This window comes from Marmota monax, unplaced genomic scaffold (genome assembly GCF_021218885.2).
Source record: "Marmota monax isolate L192 unplaced genomic scaffold, Marmota_monax_Labrador192_F-V1.1 WCK01_AAM20220418_F8-fsc00041, whole genome shotgun sequence".
NCBI classification, from domain to species: Eukaryota; Metazoa; Chordata; class Mammalia; order Rodentia; family Sciuridae; genus Marmota; species Marmota monax.
The window spans coordinates 1,377,501-1,393,240 of NW_026695238.1; the positions used below are offsets into that span (position 1 = coordinate 1,377,501).

Genomic DNA, 15,740 nt, shown 5'->3' on the forward strand with positions numbered 1-15,740 from the left:
CTCAGTAAGGATAGAAAGTGTATGACTAGAAAAAAGTACATGACTCCAGATTAGTTTGTATTTTTTAGACTTTTTTAGAATGTGGAATTATTAAGTATGTACTCTGTTTTTTTTTTTTTTTTTTTTTTGGTCTGGTTTCTTTTCCTCAGTTTATTTTGGGATTCATCCTTGTTTATCCCTATTTAGTGCTGAATCCTATTGTGTAGATATCCCACAGGGATTTTTGTTTTGTTTTTTGTTTCAACTCATTAACCTGTTGATGGACAACTGCCAACCACTCCTTTTTAGGGAAAATTAGAAACTCTCTGTATTTGTAAAAATAGAAGAATGGCTAAATTATGCTATTGTCACATAATGAAATATAGCCATTAAGAATAAGACTTTAGAAAACTTTAAGTAGTTTACTTCATTTACAGTATGTTTATTGGGAAAAAATAGTATGGTAATATACATTGAGAAAAAAGGACAAAAAAAATCAGGTTAGTAAGATTACTAATATCTCTGTTTTCTTACATTGTTTATCATTTGAAACAAATAAATGTTCCTTCAAACAAATGCAAAACTAAATATACAGTTACCATACAACCCAGCAATTGACCCCTGGGCTTTACATGGAGAAATGAAAACTATGGTTGCACAAAAACCTGTATACAGATGTGTCTAGCCACTTTAAGTGTGGTAGCTCCACATTGGACCTGCCCAGATGTCCTTCAGTAGGTGAGATTTTGAACTATGGTACATAGGTACCATGGATTATTTCTCTGCAATAACAAGGAACAAGCTACCAATGAAGGCAGCAGGTTGGCTGAATCTCCAGAGAACAATGCTGAGTCAACAAAGTCCATCCCAAAAAGTAACACATTCTGGTTACATTTCTGTAACAGTCATTAAATGAAATGTTTTAGAAATGCAGGATGGATTCCTGTCTGCCAAAAATGAAGGATGGGGAAAGAGAGGAGAGGTGAGCATCATTCTAAAAGAGCCACAAAAGGATCCTTATGATGTTGGAACCATTCCATATCTTGACTGTGGAGGTAAATACATGAAAACCTACCAAAGTGACAAAACTGTAGAACAAATACAGACACACACACACATATACACATACACACACACACATATACACACACATATACACACACACACATACACATACACACACACACACATACACATACACACACACATATACACATACACATACACACACACACACACACACACGATGGGAAACCTGAAGACCAGCAGACTGCATCCAAGTCAGAATCCTGGTTATGATATGTTCCATAGTCTTACAAAGTGTTACCACGTCATGGAGCCTGGCACACAGAATCCTGTATTCTCTCTTACAATGCTGTGTGAATATACAGATTTTAATTTTAAAAAAGCAAAACCCTGAAAGCAGAGGGCAGAAAGCAGTGCAGCGTGGCCCTTGGGGCCCTGATTGGGTGTGGCTGACATGGCCACAGTCAGGTGCTGTTGCAGCCTACCTCAGTTTCCCCCCTCTTCCCCACAGCAAGTGCCTCACATCCGCATCGATGGCTCCACTCCCTCAGCAGACCGAGAGGACCTGTGCCAGCAGTTTCAGCTGTCCGAGAGGCACGCAGTGGCAGTGCTGTCCATCACTGCTGCCAACATGGGCCTCACCTTCTCCTCCGCTGACCTGGTGGTGTTTGCCGAGCTCTTTTGGAACCCAGGGGTAAGGGACAGTAGACTGGACCTCCCCTGGGCATGCTGGTGGCGGGGGCAGTGAGGGAGCTGGTGTCAGTTGGGAGACGTGGTTTCTGCGGGCGTTCCTCAGTGCCACTGTCTTTCTTTCTGTTTCCAATTGCCCTTCTAACCATGTTTAGAATCTCACAGGTCAGTTCTCACTCCATGTTAAAACAGCACATCTGTTGGCTAATTTTTAGGTCTTCACAGCTAACTGGATTATCGAGTCCATTTTATCAATGAAAAAACCTGAGTGGAGGTGGAGGGGCCCAAGCAGCAAGCCAGGACCCATTGCTGTACATCTAGGAGGCATGTATGGTGGCAGGAGCAGCCCAGGCCTCTGGCCTTCCACCCAGGCCCCTTTTATTAACTGTAGCTGTGAGCTACTGTAGCCAAGGGGGCTTAATAGTGATAGTTCCGGTGCTCCCTGAACACCACCATGTATCCCTGGTTACACCTAATTAAGGGACTGCTGTGGCAACAGATATGTCATTTGTTTGAACTCATAAAATTTCCTCCTATGCTTCAGAAAAAAAGGTTATTTCCCCTCTGAAATTTTGATACGGTATGGTTTCACTGGCCACACTTTAGCAACTTAGTGGACTTTGAGATTGAAGCTATTCATAACAAAAACAGTGCTCTTGATTGTAGGTATTTATTATGGGGCTTACTATTATATGAAGACACCACACCACCCTCTATTCAAGTATGAATGTGATGTTTCTACCTTTTTCTTTCTTTCTTTTTTTTTCCGTTTGTCGTTGGGAATTGAACCCAGATCTCACACATGGTAGGCAAGCACTCTGCCACCAAGCCACATCCCCAGCCCCTGTTTTTAGGAATTTAGAATGTGACTTTTCATTTCACAGAGACAAGAAGTGGAAATGTGCCAGGCTTCTGTCATTTGCCCCTCTGCACCCAGCCTGTCAGAGGAGCCTCTGTGTGCTCTCCACTCACAGCACCTAGTGCAGTGCTCACCACCAGAAAGCCACTCCCAGATGTACTGCTGCAGCTTCTAGGTCCATCCAGGGTTGTGTTTAGTTCTTTTGTTAGAGGGCAAGTTGTCTACAGTTCTAAGAGACTGTGAAATGCCTTGAGGAGGAAGGGGTGAGGTGGGGCTCAGGAACAAGAGGCCTACTGCATGGTGGGCTGGACTGTGTCAGGCCTTCACCTAGCTGCCTTGATCCCTGTGCATGCAGGTGCTGATCCAGGCTGAGGACCGGGTGCATCGCATCGGGCAGACCAACTCTGTGGGCATTCACTACCTGGTGGCAAAAGGCACCGCAGATGACTACCTCTGGTATGCCTGGCTGGGTGACTGGATTTGGAGCTGAGCGAGGATGGCTACAGGATATGCTTTCTTTGCCTTTTAAGTGCTTCTGTTCTTGCTGAGGGCTTTGAGAATCCACAAAGAAGACTTGTTGGCAATGACTCCCACTTTCATCTGGACCACTTTTGACCTCTGTCACTAACATTCTCGGGGGTTTGCAGGACATTGGAGGAAATCGTGTAGTAATAAAGGGAGCTGACTCCTTCCTCACTGGCCTGAGTCCTGGAGAGGAACTGATTAGGAATTGATAATGATGAAACAGATGGGATTTGGTTTATAAAACACTCTGTTCCCAGCCATGAGGGATGGTTAGGACAGGAGACAGGCTTCTTTCCTCTTTTGTTATATATGGCTTGATAGGCCACATCTTACTGTTTGCTGGACACAGAGAAGAAGGGCTCACCGTGGATCATTTATTTAGTGATTTAGCTGGGTCACATTTTCAACTGTGGAGGTTTGTGTCTACTACCTAAGCAAAAATTCCCACCATGCTTTTTCCCAGTCCCATTTTTCCCTTCCTGGTGTTAAGTTTTTTGATTATCTCATTAGTTTCCACTTCTCTGTGCACAGTCTTAGGGCTAAGGTCTCAAGTTTTGCAGGATATGGGGGCCACTTCTCCTCCCCTCTGTTTCTTCAGTGGATTTTTTAATTGGGCAGTTCAAAATTTTGTTGTAACTAGGCAACGTTTATTTCCTACACATCTTCCATTAAAAAAAGAATTTTGACCCTGAAACTAAGAAACCCCAAGTTGGAGGTTTTTTTTCACCACTGAGAGGGGGCAAATATTTCAGACGTGAAACAGTTAACACAAGGCAGTCCCACCAGAACCAGGAGGGTTGTTCTGAGTAGGTTGTGTTCACTGCAGCTTGTTTCTCCCCCACAGGCCCATGATTCAAGAGAAGATTAAAGTTCTGGGAGAAGCTGGGCTTTCTGAAACCAATTTCTCAGAAATGACAGAAGCCACTGATTACATCTACAAGGTAAATGCAGCCATGGCTCCTTGTCTCTAGGGCAGAGGGAGGCATTAAGCTGTCTACCGGGCCCATGGGTCCTGAATGGAAAGGTGTGATTCACTCCTGGGGACCTTCCCCAGCCCAGAGCTGAAAAGGATGGGCCTACAGTCCATGTATGCATTCTACTAGATGCTTCTCACATGCCCTCAGATTCTTAAAAACCAAGGCTGCCTTTTCCATCACGCCATTCAAAATTAATGGAAAACTCCCCGTGGTAACTGTCCTAGTGTTGTGAGAGGTACATATCAGTCCATACCATGCAGCAGGGCTACTGCCCAGTTTTTCCCAAGCACAGAATAGGGAGTGTTTAAAATAGAGCACTGCTTCAAAGAACATTTTCCCCTCTGTCATTCCATTTTATTGTCAGTATCTCCCCATTTTATTGTGGGTAAACTGAGACATGGCAGAGAATAGGACTTGCACAAAGTCGCAGGGCTGTAGAATCAGCCCAAGATACAAATCTGCTCAACTTAGCCCAGCATTCCTTCTGTGACATCAGCCCCTCATAGCAGAGTGTAAAGAGGCCAGTGAACATCCTTCCATAACTCGGTGTGCCTTGTCAGAGGCTTCTTGGCCTTTGGAGAGGACAATGCTGGGCTCACCACATCTGCCCTGGCTACACACTCCAGCCTGGTTGCTGCCATTGCCTCTTGCTCCCCCATTTCAGTGAGACACCAGGGAGCAAGAGACTCAGAGATTCCCTAAGTCTGACTTGCCTTCAGAAGCTCAGGTGGCTGATTAAGAAGATATCTACTCAGGAGGTGCTGCCTCCTGGACTGGGGCTTGTAGATGAATAACAGGACAGTTTGGGTCAAGTCTGAGCCTCATGCAGACAGGTGCCGTCCTCCTTGCAATTGCTGATCGAGCATCAGTTGAGTTTAAGCCAAGTGCACACCTATAAGCCCAGCTACCTTAGGAGACGGATACAGGAGGAGCACAAGTTTGAGGCCAGCCTGGGCAATGTGGTGAGACCTATCTCAAGATAAAAAATAAAAGAGGCTGGAGATATAGCTTAGTGGGTAAGGAACTTCTGGGTTCAGTCCCCAGCACCCCCCAACAAATTAAAAAGTTGAATTAAATAAACAAAATCTTATAGGTGACTCTAAGACTTAAGAGTCTGAGAATTTGATTATTCGTTTACATTTACTCAACAAATAGATCTTTTTTTCCTAAAGTAATTATTGGGACAAATATGACTCAGGTCATATTTAATTTAAATGTTAACTGTAAATAATTCTTTTAGGCAATAGCAGTAAAGGCAATTTTAAGACAACCTTATTATTAAGCTCTCAAAAGAACGTGAATTCAGTTGGAGTGGTGAATATACTTATAGAACCTAGGTTATTATCTGTCCTTGGAAAAGAAAGAACACTAGTTCTAAAGGATCCTCATTTGAACTCATTTTTCTCATTCTTGTCTTTCCATCAGTTACCCTGAGTTGGCTAAGATTTATACCTAAGTATAAGTGCAAGATAATGCAAATGAGACTTATCAGCATTTATTTTTATTACTAACTTTATAAACTTATTTTCTTAAGATAGAAATGAAAATTTTATTAAATAGGAAAATAAAATGTTGCCACCTTTTTAGGAGACAAAAGTAAAAGAGGTTATAGATGTCTCTGGAAGATAGGCTTCCTTTTGAGAGGGGAAATGAAATATTAATCTGATCTTGAAACTTGCTTCCAATTAATTATGCATGCTCCAAGTTAGCACATAGTGTTGCCATCATAATTCAATGTGCTTCAATAGGTATTTCTACTGAGAAGGGGCCGTCTCACAGGGCAGCACTTCCTTGACAATGCACCCCTTCAGAAAGAAGCTGAGGAGTACATCCTTCAGGAAGGCATGAAGAATGTGTTGAGATTGACCTTAATGGTCTTTAATATCACTCATCCCCTGCTCCAAGAGGCTGGGATTCTGAAAGGCAGGAGATATGGGGTATAGTTAATGGAATAATCTAGAGTTCTTACATGACATGTTCCCTTAATCAGATTTCAAGGAACTTCATTTTATCAAAGTGAAGGGATTCTGTGAAGGAAGAGTGAGGAACCAGGCACAGTGGTACTCACCTGTAATCCCAGCCACTCCTGGATAAATATAGTGTAAAAGAAGCTTCTTTGTAAAAGCAGGCTGAGTCTGGAGGATCACAGGTTTGAGGCCAGTGTGGGCAGTTTAGTAAGACCCTATCTCAAAGTAAGAAACAAAATGAGCTGAGGGTGTAGTACCCCTGGATTCAATTCCCAGTGCCACCAAAAGGCAAAAAATAATTTAAAAAAAAACTGTAAAGCTAGGGAACCAATATTAAACTTGATAAGGTAAAGAAGACACAATGGTATGACAAAGGAAATCTTGCTAAAAGGTGGCCTGAAGGGATATCAAGCTGGCAGGAACCTGGGGCTGATGAAGTTGGGAAGAAGCCTGAGGCAGAAGTTGAGCTCTGGTAACTTGGTACTCTGCAAGTGCTAAGTGACGAGTGACGTGGTCTAAGTCAAGAGAGTGACTTGAGAGAACAGGAGAGAAACTTGTATGAGCCAAGGACTTAGGATACCCTGTGGTTTCAAGTAGAGGCCCAATGAGAATGTTGGTCGACTTTCAAAGATAGGCTGTAGGAGTAAGCTGAGAGATAATTTTAATTCTAAATAGTTTAATTTTATGGATGTCAGTGGAGATGTTAAATGTACCTCTGGATTGGAAATGGTCAGGGTTGGAAATTTAGACTTGAGAGAGATCAGCAGGGGTGATGGTGAGCCTGTCATGTGTCACGTCATCACTGTTGGGCCTGGTTTTAATACTGCGCCATTGCCAATAATGGATAGAAGCATTTGGTGAACATCTTGATCATTTGTAGCTTTAAGGCCATCAGAAGTAGGGACAGGTATCCCTGAAAATGAGGCATAATCCATGGCTGAACACACAGAATTACAGTTTAACTAACCCTTCAGTTTAGAAAGACTTTGCAGGTAATGAGATCGTGGGAGCTATTTTGATACTGAAAAACTAATGTGGGAAGTTAGAAGGGAGAAAACATACCAAGATAAATTATAGTGTAAAAACAGCTTCTTTGTGTTTCTTTTTATTTCTAATCCAATGAGCACAGAGACAGTAAGATGTCAGGAAGCAGGAAGCAACATTAGTGGTAGTTTGTTGAAATGGTCGCTACTGGTTACTATGTATCTCTGTGATGGCTTAAAATATGCCATCTCTCACCTTAGAGCTCTCTGACCAGCCACAGTGGAGGAGGGTCAGTGTTGGAGCCTAGGAAATGGGTTCTTCCTCTTATCTTTTCTTTTCTATCTCTGATGAAGGACCCAACGCAGAAGAAAATCTATGACCTATTCCAGAAGTCCTTTGAGAAAGATGAAAGTGACAAAGAGCTGCTGGAGGCAGCAGAGACCTTTGACCCAGGAGACACAGATGAAAGCGCCTTGACTGCCAGTCCACCAAAGAAGAGTAAATTTGAATTTTTTGATAACTGGGACAGCTTCACCTCTCCCTTTTAAGAGGGACCCAAAAAAGTATTAGGAATCGTGAATTCATAAAAATAAACTGTTATTTTGCTTATAAAACCTGTGTTTCTCTTGTCATCAGCAATGCCTGTGTCTCTCCAAGACCAGAGGGACACCAGCATTTCCATTCCTGTTAGTAGGTGGGGAATTGCTTTGGAGCTTAATTAATCTTAGTTCTTCTAGCTTGGAAAAGGAGACAAAAAATGACTTGTAACAGTGGTGATTCATATTCTTTAAGTAATGCTCCCTACATAACCCAACATCTAGATCTTAAAATTTTAATGACTGTAAATATTTACAGAATACCTAATATGTGCCACGTACTATCCTAGGTGTTGGTGATAACTTGCTGAACAAGAGGAAAAATATGTGCCTTAGGAGAGCTTATTCAATGGGAGAAGCAATAGTATAAGTTCTCTTTTCTAATAAAATTCCATTTATGACCACTGAAATTTGTTTAATTTTCATGTGTCACAGATTACTCTTGATTTTTTTAAAAAAACATTTTAGGGCGGGGGATATAGCTCAGTTGGTAGAGTGCTTGCTTTGCAAGCACAAGGCCCTGAGTTCGACACCCAGCACCAAAAAAAAAACAACAAAAAAACACATTTTAAATGTGAAATACATTCTTAGCTCTCTGGCATTATAGAAGCAGGCTGGGGGCTGAACATTGCACATTGACCATAGTTTGCCAGCTCTGGTTTAAAGCAACATCATCCAGTAGCAGTATAATGTGAGCCACATAATGTGGCTTTAATTTTTCTAATAGAACATTTAAAAAGTTAAAAAGGATAAAATTAATAATATAATTAACCCAATATATTCAATATACTATTAATGCTATTATTTCAACATACATAATTTTAAAAAAATTTTTGGTGATGCTGAGGATTGAACCCAGGGCTTCACACATGCTAGGCAAGTGCTATACTACTGAACTATATTCCCAGCCCTTAAAAAAGATTTTTATTTATTTATTTAGGTACTAGGAGTTGAACCGAGGGGTACTATATCCCAGCCCTTTTTATTTTTTATTTTGAGATGGGGTCTTATAAATTGCCCAGGCTGGCCTTGAACTTGCAATCTTCCTTACTGAATTTCCTGAGTTGCTGGGTTTACAGCATGTGCTACTAAACTGGACTTAATTTTTTTTTTAATGAGCAATATAATAATTTTTGTTTTCTACTAAGTTTTTGAGATCCAATGTATATGTGACAGCATCTCTATCTAACCGTGTTTCAAGTGCTCCAGAACCACATATGGCTGGTGGCTCCTATGTTGGACACCTCAGGTTTAGAGAATGATAAAGGTAGTAGAATGTTAAGTGGAGGAGGTGGAGAATAATAGGGATAATTATACTGAAGGGATTGACAAGAGGACCCAGGTCTTGGTAAGAAATTTGGGTTTAGTTTTGATTATGAATAGAAGCCACTTTATGGTTTTGAGCAGAGTATGAAGTGATCTGATATTTTTAAAAGTTTTTTTTAACAGTTTCAAACTGGCTTGTGTGTAGGATACAGACCGGGAACAATAGGCAGAAGGAGCAATTAGATGAGAAGCTATTGAGCTCTTGCATGTGCCCCTTGTGGGGTGGATACCAGCAGGTGGCTGAGTGTGGGTAACATGAACGAGATAAGAAGTACTGGGAGCCAAGAAGATTTTGAAAAGAAAGCAGAAAATATTTGCAGATAGACTGACAATGGAGTATTTGAGGAAGAGACGCTGAGACCTAGGTTTTGCTTGCGCTAAGTAGTTAGAGATAAGAAAAGGGGAAAGTTGGGATCAGGGTGAACTCAGGTTGGAAACAGACTTGCTAAGTTTGAGGTGGCTGGTGGACAGTCAGTGGCAGATATATCGTACACATTAGGGAAGGATCTTTGGAATGAGTTAAGGCCCGGGAAGCAGAAAAGTTTTTGAATCAAGGATCTTGGGAGAACTTCAAATAGGAGCATTTCTCCTTTGCCCACCCCCTACCACCTGCCCATGGCCTCTGCTCTATGCATTTATATCACAGCTTGAGAACCATTAAGGAGCACTCAACTATGACCTATGGACATCTCCAGCAATGCATCTACCTATCCGCTGTACCTTCAGCCCCTGAGTGGGGCTTTCATGCAGCTTTTCTTCAGTCTCCTCTGTGCTTGGGTCGAGTTCTTTAAATCTCTTAGGATCTCATTCTCTATACCTATTAATAGTTTTTTCTCAGTCCAAAAATGTGTTCAGAATACAATTGGTGCATTTAATTTTAGAGACATCTATACCAGTGGTTTAGGAGAGTCACTGACAATTGTTTAATTCCTGAATCTGGGCCTGCCTCACAGAGGCATCTTGTCATGTTAGGGCAGTGGCTGCAATTTGGAGGGCCTGCCCTTGTCCCTTGCAGTTGAGCACTCATATTTGAAACCACCATTCCTCTGTGGTCTTAGTAAATATAACCCATGGAGCCTCTAGCTGGACCTGGGTTTTGGCAGCTGGAGAAAAACTCTCTTTGAGATGACCCTGAAGTCCTCCAGAGCAAATTGTATTTAGACCATGTAGCCTATGTATTGCAAGTTAGACCATTCCAAATGTTTATCTGAAATTTGTCAAGAACCATCCAACCATTTCTGTGGGATTCAGTATAAGCCAGTTGGATTTATTTAAATAGAGAGTAAAAAACTTTTTTTTTTGAAAAAGGATTTCACACTAATTCCTTTACCTCCTCCATTTCCCAGTTCAATACAGACACCAAATTGTGTTTTTCAGAAGCACCAATTGGAATGAAGAAATCTGGGCCCTCTCATTTCATTCCTATCCCTGCCTGCCATTGATTATACCTTTAAAAGAGGATCCCAAGGGCTGGAGTTGTAGCTCAGTAGAAGAGCACTTGCCTAGCATGTGTGAAGTGCTGGGTTTGATGTTCAGCACTGCATAAAAAGTAAATAAAATTATTTTGTCCATCTACACATTTTAAAGAAGATGTTACTAAAAGTCTCTTTGCCTTCCCGCTCCATGATCACTAAACCATTTTTTTTTTTTTTTTTTTTTTTGGTACTGGAGTTTGAACCCAGGAGTGCTTAACCAGAATCACATTTTCAGTTTTTGTGTGTTTGTTTGTTTGTTTGTTTTTTTAAGGGTCTCACTTAGTTGCCCATGCTGGCCTTGAACTTGTGATCCTCCTGCATCAGCCTTCTGAATTGCTGGGATTACAGCACCATGCCCAGCTACCAAGTCTTATTACTCAAGTGACCCCAGTTAATTTCTGCCTCTAGCACTGTACAGGATGCTTCAAGAAGCAGCAAGATCTCCCATTTGTCATAATCCATAACATGTGGATTCATCATGTCTTTTTTCTTCTTGACTTCAGATAAGCCTTTTTCTTTGGTCATTGGGAAAAAATACAGCAGAAGATGCCATCTTTGGTTTTTTTGTCCTGTATTGGAGAGTTTTTTTGAGGTTTGTTTGTTTGTTTGTTTGTTTTGTACTGGGGATTGAACCCAAGGACACTTTACATCTGAGCTGTATCTCAGCCCTTTTTAATTTTTTTTTTTTTTTTTAATTTTGAGATACAGTCTTGCTAAGTTGCTTAGGGCCTGCTAAGTAGCTGAAGTTAGTCTCCAACTTGAGACCCTCCTGCCTCAACCTCCAGAGTCACTGGGATTACAGGCATGTACCATCATGCTTGGCTTTGTTTATTGGAATCTTGATGTTTTTTGTTGTTGTAGTTGTCGTTGTTTTTTTAAGTTTCAAGGGTATAGAAAGAAATTCCATCTTGTATTTACCCCATCCTCTCACTTCTCCCCAAGTTCAGGATTACATAAGAGGCTTGGAAAGGATTAATTGGAGCCATCTCATGTATCTTGTTTTAAGTTTGTTTTTTTAGTTTGTCTTTTCCTGTGGGTTCTCAGTGAAGGAAATGGATTCCTAATCACAGCAAAAAGCACTGAGAAACCTGTGAGTCAAAGTCTTTTGGGTATTATGGCAGCCAATAGTTACTTGATTTTGAAACATTATGTCCACATCTTCCCCTCTCTACTCCATTCAGCAGATTTTATTGAGTACTGGGCATTCTCTCTCTTTTTAACCCCTCCTTTTGGGGGATGAAATATAATATACAAAACAGTTCATAAAACAATTTACAGCTTAACCAAATATAAAATAAACACCCATGCAATCGGTAACCCCAATGTTATAAAAAATAAAATCTTATGGAAGTTTTTTGTTTTGCCTTTAATGTTTAAATCTACAATCTACTTGGAGTTTGATTTCAGACTTGGAGTAAGATAAGGTCAAGTTTAATTTTTTTCTGAATGGAGATGCAATTACCTTACCACCACTTATTGAAAATACTCCTTTCACCTGCTAATTTGCAATGCTTTCTTTCCCATATTATGTATCTCATGTAAAAATTAACCTAGAAATGTATATTATATGTTAAAAAATGAAAGTCCTATGCTCTTCTCCTCCCCACCCCTTGGCCCCACTTCCTAGAGGTAATGACTAATGTGAATAATTTAGGATGGAACCATGTGTAATTTATTCCCTATATGAATAGAATGTTTTCATAAAAATTGTATCAAACTTCTCATACTTAAGTGGCTCAATTCACATAATATATTTGGACACTGTTTCACATTGGCACATTTCACATTTATGATTTACTGAGCAACTGCTTCTACCTGATCGATGCATTATCTGTGTGAATGCTCTGTGAAATGCCCACTGGCAAGCACAACTAGAATTACTTTAAAGTGAATTTGAGGGGAAATGGAAGAAATGAAAGAATATGTGTGCCGAAATCCACTCTGGACACCTTGATTCCTTCTTGGTATTCAGGATTATCTTTGAAGGCTTTGCCTCCTTCCTGTGCTACCTCTTGCCTGGGGCCTTTGACCCACAGGACTCCGGACAGTGCTGTGCAGTCCTCACTCATGTGTGCAATCACCTGGCACTTCTATGACAAGGGCACCTGAAATTTGGGAATAAATCCTTCGCGTCTCCAGCATAAGAAGAATTGGGATGACGCTTTCATCTCACATTTCTTTCGAGAACTGTGTACTACATGGCCCAGGAGAACTGCTTGGCTCAACAGCTAAAAGAACTTTTCTCTGGAAATGACTTTAAACTTATTTATTTTTCTAAAGGCAAAAAGTGATATTTGAGCGTCCCTGAAGAGCAGAGGTGACTCAGCAGAGATTTTTGCTGAGACTTTATGGGAATGCATTGCAACAAACATTCTCTACACATGATGGTCCTCTAATGTGGATGGAGATTTATTGGCCTGCAGATAAGATAAATTGAGGCTTTATGAGAGGCACAATTTTCTGAAGTCACTTAAAGCTGATTTCATGAGAGTGCTATTTGTACATCCTCAAGCTTGCTATTTAAAGAGATTTGTTCAGTTTTGACAAAATTGCTCTGAACATGAGCAATTTTCTCCTATTATGGAGTGTCTCATTTTCAGATGCTGTTATACATTCTTCCAGATGCACTCTCCCTTCTCTTGCTCTCTCTCAGACCCCCTGAAGGCCAGAGTTAGGAGGCTATGCAGGAGGTGGCAGTAAATTTGCTAAATGATGATCTGAGCTTACCTCTGCTCCACCTGGGCTGCTCCAGCACAAGGCCGCTGTACTTGCCCACCTACCAAGGTCAGATGAACGTCATGCACCCAAGGAACAGGAGAACCATTGCAAGCACTTGTTTCTCCACTCTCCAAGATCTGTTTATTTGCACCAATATGTATATGGATTTGTTTTAATGTACAGTTTCCAGAGCAGGCTTAATTTGGATAGAGAACTTTCCATTATTCCCACCCTAAGTGGAGGAGGTGCCTAAGATAGAAGGTGGAACTTGAGCACACTCAGCTCCCTTTGTGGGCCCAGGAAGCCATTCCTGTGACCGCAGTAGTCTTATTGTGCCCAAGCTAAAGAAATTAAGAAAGGAAATAGGCATATTTTTAAGGAAGGCAGAAAACAAACTTGCTGTAGTCCCTCAAGTATGGCAGAGAGAAGATGAGATTAAAGGCATCAAGAGACCTGGAGATCAGGCAGTAGCAGCATTTCAACAATAGTAGACACCATAGAGGAGGCCCACTGAGTAGCTATTGATGCTTATTTTATCTTCCCAAGACTCTCTGGAGCATTATCGTATTTTGTACAGTTAAGGAAACAGACTTGGAGACATGAATCTTGCAGTACAATAGGTAGAACACAAGTTTGGAAGTCACTTATTGGCCATGTGGGCTTAGGCAATTCCTTTGACCTTCCTGGACCTAAGTTTCCAATTTGGCTAGAACATCTCTAAACTCTTGTTTCCATTCTGACTTAAGTGGATTGATCTTGTAAGGTAGAGAAATCCAAACATAAAACCCTAATAAACTTATGACCATTAGACCTTGCAAGGGAACAAGTGCCCATTCAACAATATTCATTACCCCTGACTCTGGGTGAGGCCCTAGGATGCAGAGATCAACAACAAAGGCCCTCTCCCCCTGGAGTTGAATTTTGATGATCTGGGGAGGGGCTTAAATAGACTATTTCTTAGAACAGTTTTTGATTTATAGAAGAACTGAGGAAGTAATGGTAACAGTTCAGTATATCCTTTCACCCAGGTTCCCCTAATAGATGCCTTACCTTGGTATGGTGTGTGTGTGTGTGTGTGTGTGTGTGTGTTGTGTGTGTATCCATTACAATTAATAAGCCAATATGGACACATTATTATGAATTAAATCCCATGGTTTACTCAGATTTTGGTTTTTATCTAGTGTCTCACTTTTTGTTCTAGAATACTGTAGTACACTTAGGCATCATGTCACCTCAGACTCCTCTTGACTTTGACAGAATCTCCAGCTTCCCTTTCCTGACAGTTCTGAGAAATTCTGGCCAACCTATGATTCTCCTGGCTCAGCCTCCTGAGTAACCATTGGGAGCTCTTTCAGTCTGCTCACCTCTTTGAAATTCCAGTCAGCGCAGGGGTTTTCTGGCTTTTTTTTTTTTTTTTTTTTAGTATTTCCCTACTTGTATGGTACGACAAAATGTTCCAGGCTCATACTGCATTGTTTCCTGCTGCAGTTCTAGAATCAGCCATTTCTCTAAGGAACTCTGGTTTTTATCTAGGTGTTAGGTGTACTAGTTGCTGATGAAATTGTGGAATTATGTTAAAATGGTGATTTCTTCAGCTTATAAAATAATTATGTGCTCATCATAAAAAATAATTAGAAACTTCAGAAATATATACACACACAAATTGATTTAATTATTTCTACTATTCACTACCGTAAACAGAACACTTTTCGCTTTTTTTTTTTTTTTTCTCATTGGATTTACATAGCCAGAACTGGAGTAACAGACTGGGGAGGATAAAAGTGGAATTGCTTTTGTTCCTAAAAATGTGTAGAATGACATGTGCATGTCTGTGATTCCAGCTACTCAGAAGGCTGAGGCAGGAGGTTCTCAAGTTTGTGTCCAGCTTCAGCAATTTAGCAAGATCCTGTCTCAAAAAAGGGAGTGGGGGAGGGATGTAGCTCAGTGGTAGAGCTTCTCTGGGTTCAATCTCTAATACTGGAAAAAAAATGGGGGGGGGTAAGATGTTGGTAACAACACAAATTTCATGGCCAGTTATTGCTCCAACAGTCTGGAAGCGCTTGGTGGAACTATAAAAGATAGGAAGTGGATGGGACTTTGGAGGTTGTCTGGTTCATTCTCTCATTGTAAATAAATATGTTGGCTGTTGGGAAGTTGTGGTGAGGTTCTCTATTCAGGGACTGGCTAAGCCAAAGTCCTGCCTCAAAGTAGTTAGAGAGCCTGGCCTGAACTGAGAGCTGGGGACCTGCTTCCAAGTCAAGTATGTTTTCTACTTTGCTTTTTCAGTACAATAAATAATCATGAGCTGGATTAACACATATCAACAATTAAGAGAACTAACTTTGGAATCAGATAGATCTAGATAGACTTCAGTTCTATCTTCATTACTTATTGCTGTGTGACACTGGGCAAGGTTCTTAACTTCTCCAAGCCTCATATTCTTCATCTGAATAATAAAACTAATAGTTACAATTATATAGTGTCATACTAAGTTTCAGACACTTCACGCATTTAATTCATTGACTTTTCATAACAACTTCGTATAGTAAATGCTATAATTATCCAGATTTTACAGCTGAGGAAAACAATATGCAGAAAAATAAAACAACTTGTCAGGG

The 15,740-nt window shown here is 40.8% G+C and overlaps 1 protein-coding gene across 3 annotated transcripts in view; it reads left to right on the plus strand.

Annotated features, from left to right (window-relative positions):
• Smarcal1 (SWI/SNF related, matrix associated, actin dependent regulator of chromatin, subfamily a like 1) overlaps positions 1–8,013 on the plus strand; it is a 59,147-nt gene extending 51,134 nt beyond the window's left edge. For all 3 annotated transcript variants that reach the window (XM_046439762.2, XM_046439764.2, XM_046439763.1), the window contains 4 exons: positions 1,517–1,699; positions 2,910–3,010; positions 3,924–4,020; positions 7,361–8,013. In XM_046439762.2, coding sequence (XP_046295718.1) covers positions 1,517–1,699; positions 2,910–3,010; positions 3,924–4,020; positions 7,361–7,555 — 576 coding nt within the window. In that variant the 3' untranslated portion in view covers positions 7,556–8,013. The remainder of the gene's footprint in view (positions 1–1,516; positions 1,700–2,909; positions 3,011–3,923; positions 4,021–7,360) is intronic.
• Positions 8,014–15,740: the final 7,727 nt, after the last annotated feature.